Source organism: Schistocerca cancellata, chromosome 6 (genome assembly GCF_023864275.1).
Source record: "Schistocerca cancellata isolate TAMUIC-IGC-003103 chromosome 6, iqSchCanc2.1, whole genome shotgun sequence".
NCBI classification, from domain to species: Eukaryota; Metazoa; Arthropoda; class Insecta; order Orthoptera; family Acrididae; genus Schistocerca; species Schistocerca cancellata.
In genome coordinates, this window is record NC_064631.1 from 175,619,345 (window position 1) to 175,633,737 (window position 14,393).

At 41.2% G+C, this 14,393-nt stretch overlaps 1 protein-coding gene across 2 annotated transcripts in view; it reads right to left on the minus strand.

Moving 5' to 3' along the window:
- Nucleotides 1–14,393, minus strand: part of LOC126191393 (cyclin-Q) — a 73,537-nt gene that overhangs the window by 43,686 nt on the left and 15,458 nt on the right. Inside the window, exons 2-3 of one of the 2 annotated variants that reach the window (XM_049932253.1) lie at nucleotides 13,685–13,858; nucleotides 12,751–12,895 (exon numbers count right to left, since the gene is read on the minus strand). In XM_049932253.1, the coding sequence (XP_049788210.1) occupies nucleotides 12,751–12,868 (118 nt within the window). In that variant the 5' untranslated portion in view covers nucleotides 12,869–12,895; nucleotides 13,685–13,858. The remainder of the gene's footprint in view (nucleotides 1–12,750; nucleotides 12,896–13,684; nucleotides 13,859–14,393) is intronic. The other variant, XM_049932252.1, reaches the window with a different exon arrangement.

The following is a 14,393-nucleotide window of genomic DNA, read 5'->3' on the forward strand; positions in this document are numbered from 1 at the left end:
TAATTCTTACAGTCAACATTGTTAAAGAAGACAACGTTTTACACGTTTTTCTTTTTTGAGGAAACGATTTTGTCTAGGTTTGGTACAATATTCCGTGAGACTGCTAACCTCAAAGAATTAGTCAAATTTTTATCGCCAAGTAATGAACGGTTCTTAGTTTTAGCATGCTTTAAAAGAGAGAAAAAGCGCTCACAAATATACATGGAACCAAACATTGAGAGAACTTCGACCACGTGCTTGTGCAAAAGAGGATATTTCTCTCGGGGAAGACAGCTGTAGAAGTCATCCAAAGTTTTACACATAAGAAAGCGGTCCTTTGGGCAGATATCGCACTGGAGGTCAATCGGCTCTAGTTGAAGTACTTGTGAAACGTCCTCTGCCAGAGAGGAAAACGGGCGAACAAATACATCTAAAGCCAGTTGAGCTCACTTACCTCCAAAAATCTGTTTTCAAACTGTTGTTGTAATTCACAAATGATCTGAACATAATCTGAAAAATCCACATCTTTTTTAACGCTGTCTAACGTAGGAAAGTGTTCACAATTCTTCTCGCGCAACTGTTTTTCCCCCCACAAATAATTTTTTTTTTTTAAATGCTAGAATCGTCTGCACTAAATCAGCAACAGAGTGATTTTTGCCTTGGTGTGAAATGTTCAAAGTATTTAAATGACCAGTAAGGACACTCAAAAAAGCCAAATTCGCCACCTGCTTAGGATCACAAAGTAATTCTTGTGGACGTCCTTTCATTTCCAAAAAGGTATTTCCTTTGCCCCTCAAGGAGAAAAAACTGATAAGGCACCTTTCCTCTGCTCAGCCATCTTACTTTGGCGTGGTACGGGATGTCCAGGTATTCCGCTTTGAGATCAGACAGAAATTCTTTTAATTGGCGATGTGCAAGTCAATGCGAGCGAAGATAATTAACCGTTCGAAAAACTGTGTCCATAACATTTATTATGTTGACAATCTTCGCACAAAGTGCCTCCCGGTGTATCAGACAATGGACTGCTGTGAATAAGGAACACCCAACTTCAGCCATTTTTGACCTGTCGTAACCCAAGAATCCAGTGCGTATCCCTCGTAGCGCAGGGGCTCCATCCGTTGTTACACTGGTCAGGCATTCCCATTTTAAATCCATTGACTCTAACATGTTTTCTATGGCTAGAAAAATATCCAAGCCCGTGGTTGTATTTTTTAATGGTGGAAGGTCAAGAAATTCTTCGGTGACAGGCAGATTGTCGTCGAGATGTCGAATGAATATGATGAGCTGAGATATGTCCGCAATGTCCGCGGACTCGTCAAGAGCGATAGAAAATTAAATGAAGTTTGCTGCTCTTTCCATTAATTGCTGCTCCATATCTGAGGCCATATCTTCGACTCTGCAAGCAACAGTTTGAGGCTAAAGAGCTATTTTTTCCAAAATTTTCCGTGAAGTCTGCTGGACAAATACAAGCCGCCGAGTCGATCAGGCAATCCTTGATGAGATTCTCATCCGCTAAGGGTTGCCCTGATTTTGCAATTCTCAGCGAGCATTTGTAACTTGCGCGCAAACTTTGCCCACATGTTTCCTGTTCCTACCACGGCAAAAAAGAAGAAGATACAATTAATTTTGTACAATCCTCTTTTTAAAACACTTTTACCACTTTAACAATTAATTGTTTCATTCATTGAAACTCAAATAAAAAACTAACAAAAAAAAGATTGATTTTAGGTGCGTTTTCCCCCAGTTCATCTGAAAAGGACAGCGAAATGTGGTCGCAAAATAAATTTTTATCAATTGGAACATTTGTGTTTTAATTAATTGAAAACATAGATCAAACCACAACATATGTCTTCCCATCCATAAAAGCACAAAAACAAAGAATGACTCTTCATGACACTTTGCTGCCCGAGAGAGCGTTTGTGACGGGTTTTCAGAAAGTGGCAAAAAATAACACACCTGAAACTTTCTTATTTCTGTGCAGCACAATTTAATGTAACCCAAATATAAAAATTAACCTTGTTGATGTAATGCTGCTCAAAATTTTCTTTCAGTTCTTCAAGTTTTGACTGGCGTTCCTCTTGTGACAAATTTTCGAACTGATCTTTGTGACAGGTATTAAAGTGCCGTTCAATTGAGTACTTTTTTAAATACATGAAGTTCCCATGACATACTAAACATTTGGCACAATTTTCAACAGCAGTACAGAGGAAATTAATTTCCCACTGGGGTTTAAATAGTGCAGACGCGCCGCTCCTCTTTCTTTTTGTTTGTTGCTGTTGATCATACCGATCCACTGTAGCCTTGCGCCTGTTGACTAATGGCTTTGTGTCGCTTTTGACGCAGCGGTCTGTCGTCCGTACGAAGCGCGCATACAGGGGCACGGCGAGGCGCCGAGGGCGGTCCGCGTGGCCAGCTAAGCGACACGACTCTGCCACTGTGACAACAAACGGATTCGCCCGGGGCGCTGTCCGCGGGCACTAGTGCCCCAGGGGCACAGTTTGGAAGAGTCTGATCTAGAACATTATGTTGCATTGGTGTACCAGACTCAGAAGACTGTACAGAATTTTTAAAGTGTGAATATCCAGGAATTCATCTCGCGTATGTTGAATATTTCACTGATGGTTGTGCTGCACAATATAAAAATTTTAAGAACTGCAGAAATATCTGCAACCATGAACATGACTTCAACATAAAGTGCAGCTGGTAAATCTCCCTGTGACGGTACTGATGGCACTGTTGAAAGACTTTTCACATAAACAAGTTTGCAAAGCGTTTATCAAGACCAAATACTTACAGCTTAACACGTATTTGAATTCTGTTGTGAGAACCAGGAAAGCATTTCAGTTCTCTTTGTTTCGAAAGATGAAGTGCTACGAGTCAGAAATTATCTTTCACAGCACTTCACAAGTGTAAAAACAATTCCTGGAACACGATTTACAGATCACATTGTACCAATATCATCAACCAAGATTGGAGCAAAAAGGCTGAGCTGTGATACAGATTTTAGTATCACGCATCATTTCTCAGATGCACTTCCGCCACATTCATTCATCCTCATGGACCATCTCCGTCCTCCTATTGGCCTGGTGATGATTGTGATTATTATTTCTCTCATACTCTGTGTGAAGTTGGTATCACCACATCAACAAGCAGTACTCTGAGCAAAGAGTCCTCGAAGTTGGTGGAAGAAAAGTAGTACTCATATAAAAAATTATTATCTAAGCATCAAAGTGTCTCGTCACATGTGTAGTTCCGAATCTACTTGAATGCAGATTGCAGTACAAGCATTTTGTGCAGTGTTGACAATATTGGCTTTTGACAAAATGCTAAATATTACAAACAAAATACTATATAATAGAGGGAAACATTCCACGTGGGAAAAATATATCTAAAAACAAAGATGATGTGACTTACCAAACGAAAGTGCTGGCAGATCGATAGACACACAAACAAACACAAACATACACACAAAATTCAAGCTTTCGCAACAAACGGTTGCTTCATCAGGAAAGAGGGAAGGAGAGGGAAAGACGAAAGGATGTGGGTTTTAAGGGAGAGGGTAAGGAGTATGTGCGGATACCTGTCCCCCTAAGATAAGTCTTTCCGCTCCTGGGATTGGAATGACTCCTTACCCTCTCCCTTAAAACCCACATCCTTTCGTCTTTCCCTCTCCTTCCCTCTTTCCTGATGAAGCAACCGTTTGTTGCGAAAGCTTGAATTTTGTGTGTATGTTTGTGTGCCTATCGATCTGCCAGCACTTTCGTTTGGTAAGTCACATCATCTTTGTTTTTAGATAAACAAAATACTATGTATTTTTACATTGAGTTAATGTGGTTATGGCAGAGGTAAGAAAGTGTTTATATGTCATGTAATGTACAAGTTGCCCTATATTTTATAATGTGCAATTTTGTTTCATATATTGCAACTTTTGTTCAGTTTGGATATTGTTATGTGTACTTATGTAGTTATTGTCTCTTGATAGTAATAGTATTTCTCTCTTTTTTTCCGCAGTGTTGTTCATTTCTCAGAACTAGTTGGACTAGAACAGAAAAGGAAGTGAGTAGTGCTGATAGCTGGTACTCGCCACCATGCACTACAAGGTGGCTTATGGAGTACGTACATAGATGTATATCAAAGTGCTTTATCATAGGTTAGAACAGCAACTGAAATTACTCACAGGAAAGGCCACTTGATCTGACGGGATACCAATACGATTCTACACAGAGTATACAAAAGAACTACTTTCTCGTCTAGAAGCAGTGTACTGTAAGTCACTGGAGGAGTGAAACATTCCTAATGATGGGAGAAATAGCAGGCCATTCCCGTTTTCAAGAAGGGCCACTGAATACACACACCAAACTATAAGCCTACATCTTTGATGAAGGCCTATTGTAAAATTTTGGAACACGTTTTATGCTCACATATTACGACACTTCTGGATATCAAAAATCTCCTGTGCAGGAAGCAACATATGTTCTAAAAATGAACGTGTGAAAAGCAGCTTGCTCTGTTCTTTCTGGAGACCCAGGAAACAGTATGTTCTGCATCACTGTGTCATAAGAGCGAAACTAATCTCAGAATGGGGGAACCTTACATGAGGCTCCTTAAGTATTGGTACTGGGACCGACTTGTCTGTAACACCCATAAATGATCTCCAAAGATTTAAAAGGGCGGTTCAAAAATGATCATAATCATTGATGATAACCACATTAAACAAAGGTCCAAACTGAAACTTACCACACCAAACACAACTCAGTTCAGTTGTGCAGCAAAAGCGAGTTCTTAATGACAGAAGTAAACGTTAATGGTGATACGTTACATGAAATACAGTGTATAAAATTTCATCGAATCCAAATGAATAGCAACTCATAATGTTGTTAGAGTTTAGCACGTTTTGCTCTTAGAAAGTCTCTCTAATTGTGTTAACCAAACAATACAGAACAGAGTCTTATTCGCAATAAAAATGATGCGCCTTTAATCACTCCTATGAATTATCTGATTATCGAGATTTAAAGACTGTAAATTCATGTTAGTTATATGGCAAATCAGTGTTCATCACAAAACAGTCTCTGCTGTTACAAATCTATGAAACCATTTTCTTTGAGAAATACCACGGTAAATAGTAAACATTAAGGCACTATAAGAAGATAAAGGGCAGCTACTTAACAGAGGAAGCTGCAGGTTTTTTCAAAGTAATGGTTTTCCTTCTATTTTGCTAGATTAAATCTAAATGGTTTAAACACAAATAGTGTAGTGGCAGTTTGTGATAAATGTAATGAACTTACCAAGTTTCTAAGTATTGTTTTTCTTTTGTTAATGTGTATCTTGACTAATTCCACATTCCTGAGAATTCTCCTCCTTGTTAGGATCTATGGAACTTGAATGTATGAATACTTCCTTTCCCCACCACCTGTGACTATGTGCCTAAACTGTGCTGTTAGATTGACATGGCACTTTTCTAGTGGTGCCAACATGTATTTTAATTTTTCCTACAGCTGTGAGTAGCAACAACGTTAGGCCATATACAGGGCATGGTTGTCCTTTCACTTCCTTAGGCGGAAGGACTCGTGCTGCAACCACAGAGGCTGGGGCTCGCATTTGATGGGACAACAACAATTAGGACAATGTGCCCAACTTTGCAGCTGGACAAGGAGTACACCTAAAATGATACAATAAGTTTTCTATCACAAAATAATTATACTAATCACAAGCTGCGTCAGTGAAAAAACATTTCTGTTTATCATCTTATTCTTGAGTTAAATGGTTTTAAGGCTGATTTTATACTATGCAGTAGTTTTTAATAAATATTGTGAAACATAGTGCATGTAATCATCCTTATCCTACAACTCCTCACTGTTCCATAAAACAACGGCAACAGAGTACGGCCCAGTGCTTTACAATATACTTGGATTCTATATGTTTGTAATTATGATCTGTGTCAAGCATACTGTTTGAAGTGTTCTGTTTCAATGTATCTGACCAGAAATTGCCAGGTGTGAGTTACTGGGGTAAAAAAAGAGCTGGAATATGAGGTAAATATAAGAGGATGCCATACATGCAGGAGCGTTACAGACTACGTCCGAACATTAAGGGAAGTACTGATCCGACTGGATGTGCTGCTGACGTTGTACAGGGGGGGAGCTGAGTGCAACTCTTTTCGCCATTGAAAAAGCATTAGTAAAAATCCTTGCACTAGTTTCCATTTTTGAAGTAGGTGACCAATTCCACCCACAACTTAAATGTTACAGAGGTTGAGCAGATTGCAGTAGTAACCGACCAAAGGAATTGTGTTGCATTGAAAATAGCACAGGTGCAGTTACAGCTTTAACAGCCGATGTTTACACTCAGTGAGTGTGTTAATGATAAAGTAAGTAAAGCTCTGGTTGATGAATTGCAGGTAACAGTTTTGGTAATGGAAGAGGGAAGGTTTAATGGTTGGCTGGTTCACTGATTTGGAGGGTGGACAGCAGTAAGATAGTGAGGGGGTGAAGGCGAGGTAGAGGGGCCAAACAGCGAGGTCATCACTCCCACGATCCAAGATAGGAGTAACTACAGGAGGAACAACGCCAACAACACAGTCCAGTTGATGGGAAAGGAAATCAGGCAAAGAGACACAGAAGGAATGTCAAAGCAGCAGGAGTAGTAATGGAAAGGAGGTGAGTGGTGGTTGGGGGGCGGGGGGGGGGGGGGGGGGGGTGTTTGCAAGAGCAGGGGCCCCAGAGATGCTACACACAACTGGGCTCCGACATCATTGCTGACCCATCCCAATCTGAACACCATACTTTGATCACTACAAGAGGGACAATGCCAGAGGATGAAGACAATACTAAAACAAGTAGAAAATGGGACAAAAGACTAAACAAACCAAAGTGGAAAAGGGGTGGGGGATGGGGGGAATGTGGTCAGCGTGAAGGCAAATCCAAAAACCTCCTAAACCAATACCAAAGCTAACTGAGGGACTCCAATTCTGGAAGGAAATTCATGAATGTAAATCTGGAATGACAAACTACTTTCGTGAAGAAAACTGAGGACACACGTAACCCTGCAATATATGTACCAAGGGAGATGGGACGGTATATTTAAAGGGCCAAAGAGCAGAAGCAGTTCGGCAAAATATGAACTACAAAAGGAGATGCAACTCATTATATAGTAAAAAAAAAAAAATTGAGTCGCTCTGGTATGGCTGAAACCCAGATGATGGAGGATGCTAGATTCCCACTGGGAGAGGTTGCAGAAAGAATGCCGTCTGGTGGGAGCCCTTAACTGCAGAAGTTTATTAAGAGGGGGTGAGGTGGAGTCCAACTGGTAAACCCACTCGAGGGCTGGCAGTCGGTGGGTGGACATCCCAGACCTGCAGAAAGATTAGGAGGGGGTGAGCTGGGAAAGAACAGATAGCCTGGCACATGAAATGGGGAGCTGGGATCACTGAACTGAAGGGGGAGATGGGATCCCAGCATCAACCAAAATACTATCAACAAGGCTAGTGCAAAAGGCATCAGTAGCCCACAGATTCAATGATAGTGGAGCAAGTCCAAGAGAAGTGATGTGAAACGGGCAGATGAACCATAAACCTGACAGTGATCATGGATAGCTACACAATGGCCGTCATCCAAGGGACCAGCTGGTGGCGAAAGGGGCTCGTCGAGCAGGGGACAGCAATTCTGGCAGCATGAATAACTGTATTGGACAAGTTAATAATGATGTCGTCAATACAACTTGACAAAGACAGGGTAAACACAACCTCAGAAGTAAAAAGACAACCCAGCAGGGTAACCTGGCCATCGGGAGACAGGAAGGGAACAAGAGAATCAATCGGAAGTGGTCACTATCGCTAAGGTCATTGTATAGTGACCAGTGTAATGAAGGGAAAAGGGGAGGGTAAGTAACAAAAGATCAACGGCAAAGAAAGTATCATAAGCAGCATTAAAATGGGTAGGGCAACAACCATTAAGGTCTGGTCTGCAAGAAACTAGTCTTTGAGCAGACCCCAACTACACAACAAAGCAATGCCCCACAAAGGGCGATGGTCATTACAATCTCGAAGGACAAGGAAGAGAGGGGGGAGGTGCTCAAGGAAGGCAGTTAGGCAATAGGTGTACTTGGTCCACCAAGAGGGAGATAGAGATTGCAAGCCACAACCGCAGAGTCCAAGAAGGCAATCGCTTCTCATGTGATATGAAGGGGAAACCATGTACTAACAACATCCATATGCAGCAATGTGCACATGCCACCAGAAGGCCTCAAAAGGCTCACCCAGATCTGACAAAGCACAGAACCCATGAAGAATCAGTGAGTGAGCATCAGTAAAATGAGATTCCTGCAGATCGAAACAAGCTGCGAAGTAAAAGGAAATAAAGGATTGCAACTCCAGAATGTTTCTATAGATCCATTAACATTCCACTGAATAAACACGGAACATGAATCCAAATGGGAGGTGAACAGACAGAAGCTGGTCAGGCCACTGGGTCACCATCCATCAAGAAGCACGACATGACATCCACAAACAAGAGGGCACACTCAGATAGCAACAGGGGAGTTGGCACCAGCCTTGTCCCAGAACTTATTCCTCTTTGTCCTCCTCCCCTCCTCCTCTTTCATAGGTCAAGAAAGACAAGTCAGAGAGAGAGAGAGAGAGAGAGAGAGAGAGAGAGAGAGAGAGAGAGAGAGAGAGAGAGAGAGAGAGGGGGGGGGGGGAGGTTCTACACTAAGGCTCACAGACTCTGTGTAGCACAGCTGACATGTGCAATAGGCCTTTAGTCTAGGAGATACTGCGGGTGGTGTGGGAAGAGGGTGGTGGGGTCATAGGAGGGGAGCCCCATCGCAGGCAGACACCGAATAAAGGGGACAGTTCTCTGGCCAGATGGGGGGGGGGGGGGGTGACAGGGCAACACCCTGAGGAGAGAGCATGGGAATCACAGTAGAGGGGGAGATGGGAGTGCAGGACTGTAATAAAGAGGAGGGAGGAGGGGTGTAACAGAGGCAAAGTTAGATGTCACAGACACAAGTTGAAGAGTGTGATATTTCTGATGAGCCTCAGTGCAAGACAAACGATCAAGGGATTTATACTCCTTTATCTTCTTTTCCTTCTTAAAAATGGGGCAGTCTGGCGAGCGTGACGAGTGATGGTTGTAACAATTAATGCATGTGCAAAATGGGACACATGAGCTCCCCTCGTGGAATGGGCATCCACTTACACAGCATAGAGGGTCCATGTATGGCAGGAAGAAACGTGCCTGAAATGCAAAAACTGAGAACACCTCATGGGTGGCAAGACTTATGGCTGCTCATCACACTGATAAGCAATAACCTTTAATTCCTCCGGATGGGTAACCCTCTCATGCACCAGACTAAAAGTGCCACTAGCTATGCAATTGTCCTTACAGCCTTTCTGAACTCACCAAACAAAATGAACACTACCCACCATTCCAGATTGGTTCAGAGTTCCTCCATCACATTGAAGGATGAGATCCCTATGAAAAATGACACCCTGATCCATATTCAAAGACTGGTGAGGATTAACAGACACCACACCAGTATATTGCTAAGATCATCCCAAGCCTGAAGGGCTGCAGATCACATATTACTCAGAGTGTCCATTTCGTCAAACTTGTCCTTGCTAATTTCTATGAAAAGTAACGACTTGGTGGTGGTGAAAGTATCCCCGACACTTCGTGCAGACCTGGTAGCAGGGAAAGGGAAGGTTGGTTGATTGGATGATTAAAGTGACCAAACTACTAGGTCATCAGTTCTTTTTTCCTCAAACAGACAGATATACGTAACTTTACATCAGAGATGGCATACCACACAAAGCCCAGAGGAAGAAAACCTCAATGTCTACAAAGGCTAGATAAGGAACAAAAAAGAAGAAAGGGAGACATAGGAAGGAAGGCAGGTGAGGTGCCCCATCTACGGTACAGCCGCCGGAAGGTACCCCCACCCCCCCCCCCCAAAAAAAAAAAAAAAAGCAGAGTGCAGTGAGAGGACATATATGCCTCCTCCCCACATCACTCACTAGAGATACCGCACTCAGAAATTGCATAGGAAAGACTGACAACACAGACAGAGTGAGAGAAGCACAGATATGCAAAAGACAAACAAGTCTAACAGACCACGCGAGAAAGGGAAACAAGAGTAAAAGAGCAGGTAGGGTGAGGGCCAGGGCGTACCACCAAGCATGTGGCATGTGGGATATACTTCAAAGCCACAATCACAGCAATAGCCTCTACATCTGTAAACATTCAGACAGTTTTTCAGCAAGCCGGAATAGAAGGCAGCACATTCTAAAATAAAAATTCTTCTCTCTCCCAAGTTGGCTCACAGGACAAAGAAAGACAGACAGAGAGAGAGAGAACCATAATGTATAGCAGAACCAGGAGGAGAGTGGGCAGACGTAAGTAGTAACCAAGGTCACCGAGGGGCAGCAAGAAGGGGGGAGGAGAGGAGTGTGGGAAGGGAATGCAGCCTTGGCACAAAGAAAGGGCTGCAACAGCTTGGAGCCCTGAGCACGCCATGCACAAATTCACAGAATTCTCAAAGAGGTTACAGCCCTTCAGGGGGAAGGGCGGCAGGGGGGTTGCGGCAAATGACAGTCTGCTAAGTCTGGCAAAGGTTGCTCTGGGGATTGATTTGATTAGTAAGTCCCATAATCTTTATCTATTTGCCAAGTTACCCACTCTTTGTATTTTTGAGGGCAGTAGGGAAGTTTTCAATTGATACAGTAAGGCATGCACAAAAATTTTTGCGGTTTTCGGTAACCTAAGTGAACAAGGCAGTGTCTACAGGTTAGCCAAGGAACAGTGTTATCAGCTATTGCACCCATTGGTTTCTGGTTGTATTTGGTCTACATCAGTGCAGCCATGATGGATGGAAGAAGTTTTGGTGAAGTTCAGCTTACAGTTTGTAGATATTTTATACCTGCTCACATAGAGCTAGAGTCTATTCATATTCACTACATGTGAGCGTGAAGTGAATAAGAACACTCAGCTGAGTATGTTAAGAATATTAAATGTAGTGTCCATTCATTTTGAATTCCCCACGGGAATTGATATTATTATAATGCACTTGAGGGGCCTTTGCCAAGCGATACATCACGAGTTTTGGGGAGGCCCACCTCCTTGCAGGAGCTGGAAGAAATGGCCAGACAGCTTAAGAACGTTACACACCTCAATGAGCAATGAGAAACTGACATCAATAAGCAAAAGATATGCACACCATTGGGTAACGGAGCTAATAACAGTTTCTCATTTCAGATCCGGTAGTATTGGCCATCTTAGGTGGGACTGTCAAGAGGTTCAGCTAGGTGAGGTGGGTAAACACGGGAGTATTGTCTGTCAACACCCAATGGAGGAGTTTAGCCTTATCAGTTGCAACAGGGAATGGGATGTACTTAGTGACCACTGTTTGTAGAGTTGTAATCTTAGTCATATACTTCATATTTTAATATTTTGAGAAAATATTTACTGTTTTCAGTGAATGGTTCTACCAGATTCTTCAGTTTTCAGTTACCTTAATCCAAAAACTTAAATCTAATTAATTTGTAGTAGCAGATGTGACTTTTCAAAACAAATGGCATATGTAACATTTTCAGGCTTTGGATTATACTTAACACATAATTAAACCTTTAAAAAGCATGTTGAAAATGGAAAACAATTAATAAATTTGTAATTTTTCTTATTTTTTTGCAGTGGTCTTAACACCAAGAATTTAAGACATTTCACCTTATTTACACCCAATTATGCTGAAATCAGGCAAACTATTCCATTAATTCTGAAAGTAATTTGTCCGTTTTATTGTTGTGGTCTTCAACGAAAACTGGTTTGATGGAGCTCTCCATGTTTGTCTAAGCAGTTACTTAGTACCTGCCTAATTACTGCAACCTGACTGAACTTTTTTCCTGTAGTCAAACTTTAACTATTCCTTGAGGAAACACAATATGTCTATCAAACATATTCTTTTTTTGTCGTGCAGTACCATAGATTTCTATTTCCCAGATTCGATTCAGTACCTCTTCGTTAGTTATCTGAGATACCCATCTTACCTTCAATATCACATTTCGAAAGCTTCTATCCACTTCTTATCAATTCTGTTTATTGTCCACAATTCACTTCCCTATTAGGCTACACAGCAGGCAAATTTATTCAGAAAAGAAACTGTAATACTTAAATGTACACGCAATGTTACAATATATCTGTTCTTTCAGAAAAGCTTTTCTGTATCTTATGAAATTTCTTGTAGAGATTATGGTGAACTTTGAAGATAACACTAACATTATAATACCTGTTCCTCAGTTCTCCTGTTAAACCATCTTTACCTAACAACTTCCAGGCTTTCTAAACCACTAATATTATTTACTTTATTTCTCAGTCCTCATCCCTCTGCATCTGCATTACATCGATTACATCCTTCATCTTATGTTTCACATCACCACCACTAAGCTTATACTTTAGGCACGTTACACAGCTCTCAAAATGATTTCTTCTGCCATTTCTCCATAACAGCAGTAAGTGAAATATTCAAGTTGTTTTTAATTTTGTCCAGTTGGTTACACTTACAAACAGACAGAAAATATTCATGTTTCCACAGAAATTCTGAGTTTGTCCAGAGATTTTGAAACAATTCCTTCTATCTTAGCAAATAAGCAGAAGCACTTTCAAGAGATAGGAAGGGGAAATCGGCTAACTATATCTCTATAAAGAGAGAGAGCAATTGGGTACAGACAAGAAATGCAAAAACAGAACATGACCACCACAAAGGGAGAAAAGTACTACTCACCACATTCAAAAATAAATCTAACTGTAATGAAAGTGCCCTCTGACTGCCTATAGTCTACCACAGGTAGTGGCTTCATCTTATCCCTCTGCATCTGCATTACATCGATTACATCCTTCATCTTATGTTTCACACTGCCACCACCAAGCTGGAAAAAAAAAAAAAAAAAAATTAACAACTTATGAAACTCCCACAATACAAAATAATACTTTAACTAACTATTTTACCTGTAACTCATGTAAGAAAATAGTTTTATAATTCACCATCCCCACAGACACTAATCACAACTTTTGATTACTTACAAATGACACGATATAAAACATCCAATGGTACAGTGGAAGAAACTCCCAACAGCATTATACAAGAAACTAATACTGTATGGGAGGAAAAAATAATTTCTGTTGCTACTTTCTTTTTATTGTAAATGTGAGAAATTACAGAGTTGCAACTTCTGCACAAAGATACAATGTGACATCATGATCGCAAATAGATCTGCATCTGAACCTATAATTGTTTTTGTGATGGAAGTATTGCAGGTCAAATCCAGTAAAGTATTTTTAGTCTTGTGGTTATTGCTGAACAAAGAATGGCAGGGCAATAAAGTGAACAATTTCGATGCTGAAAATGCTTGAAGGTCATGTGCAAGAGTTTCCACTTGCAGTAACACAGAAGAGGAAACACAAAAGTTCAAATACATGCAAAACTAACTCTAAACAATGAAAAAATATCAATTTTTGACAACGTAAAGTAATTTGATGGATAAAAAAATCTAATAATGAAGCAGTGGCAGGAGACCACACGTATAAAAAAGGTTTCACGTATGCAAGCTTTTGGAGACTGTGGCTCCTTCTGGTAGAAGGGTCGAGGGGGTAGGAAGAGGTGTGAAGGGAAAGGACTGGAGAGGTTTAGGAAACGGGGTAGAGTTCAGAAAACTCACCCAGAATGCCGAGTCGTCGTCATCCTGCCCGGTAAGTCTCCCCTGACCAGGGGTTCTGGGTGACTTTTCTGAACTCTGTCTCTTTTTCCTTAACCTCTCCAGTCCTTTTCCTTCACCGCTCTTCCTTCCCCTTCAATCCTTCTGCCAGGAGGAGGAGCCACTGGCACCAAAAGCCTGCATACATAAAAGCTTTTTTTGAATGGGGGTTCTCCTGCTGCCACTTGGTGAATAGATTTTTTGTCTATCCAATTAGTTATAACTCTCAACTGTGATCCATTAAAAACAGTCACTAAGTACCTTCACCACATCAAGCCAATAATTTGATGATACTCATACTTACAATGTGGGTCATTTAGTGCCCTCAGAAGGTTACACATATTACAGACAATGTCAGTCTCATTTATTAAGAATCAGCAATATTGTTGGGTATGAAATACATGCAGGCAGCCACCTATTTATCTGCTGTAAATGCTTGCACACTGAATGTCTACATCATCACCTGATGACCTGACTTTATTGTCATGTAACCAAAAATGAACAAACAACCTGTCAGTAGCCCTATTTAGCAAACTGACAGCAGTCACCATGAAACTCAATACAAAAGCAATCAAAAAGGTGTACAAGCCACCACTTTGCTCACTGATTTTTTTCATCAACATTCCAATAGCCAATATCTAAGATGTTGATTTTCTGCAGCATCTCCATTGAT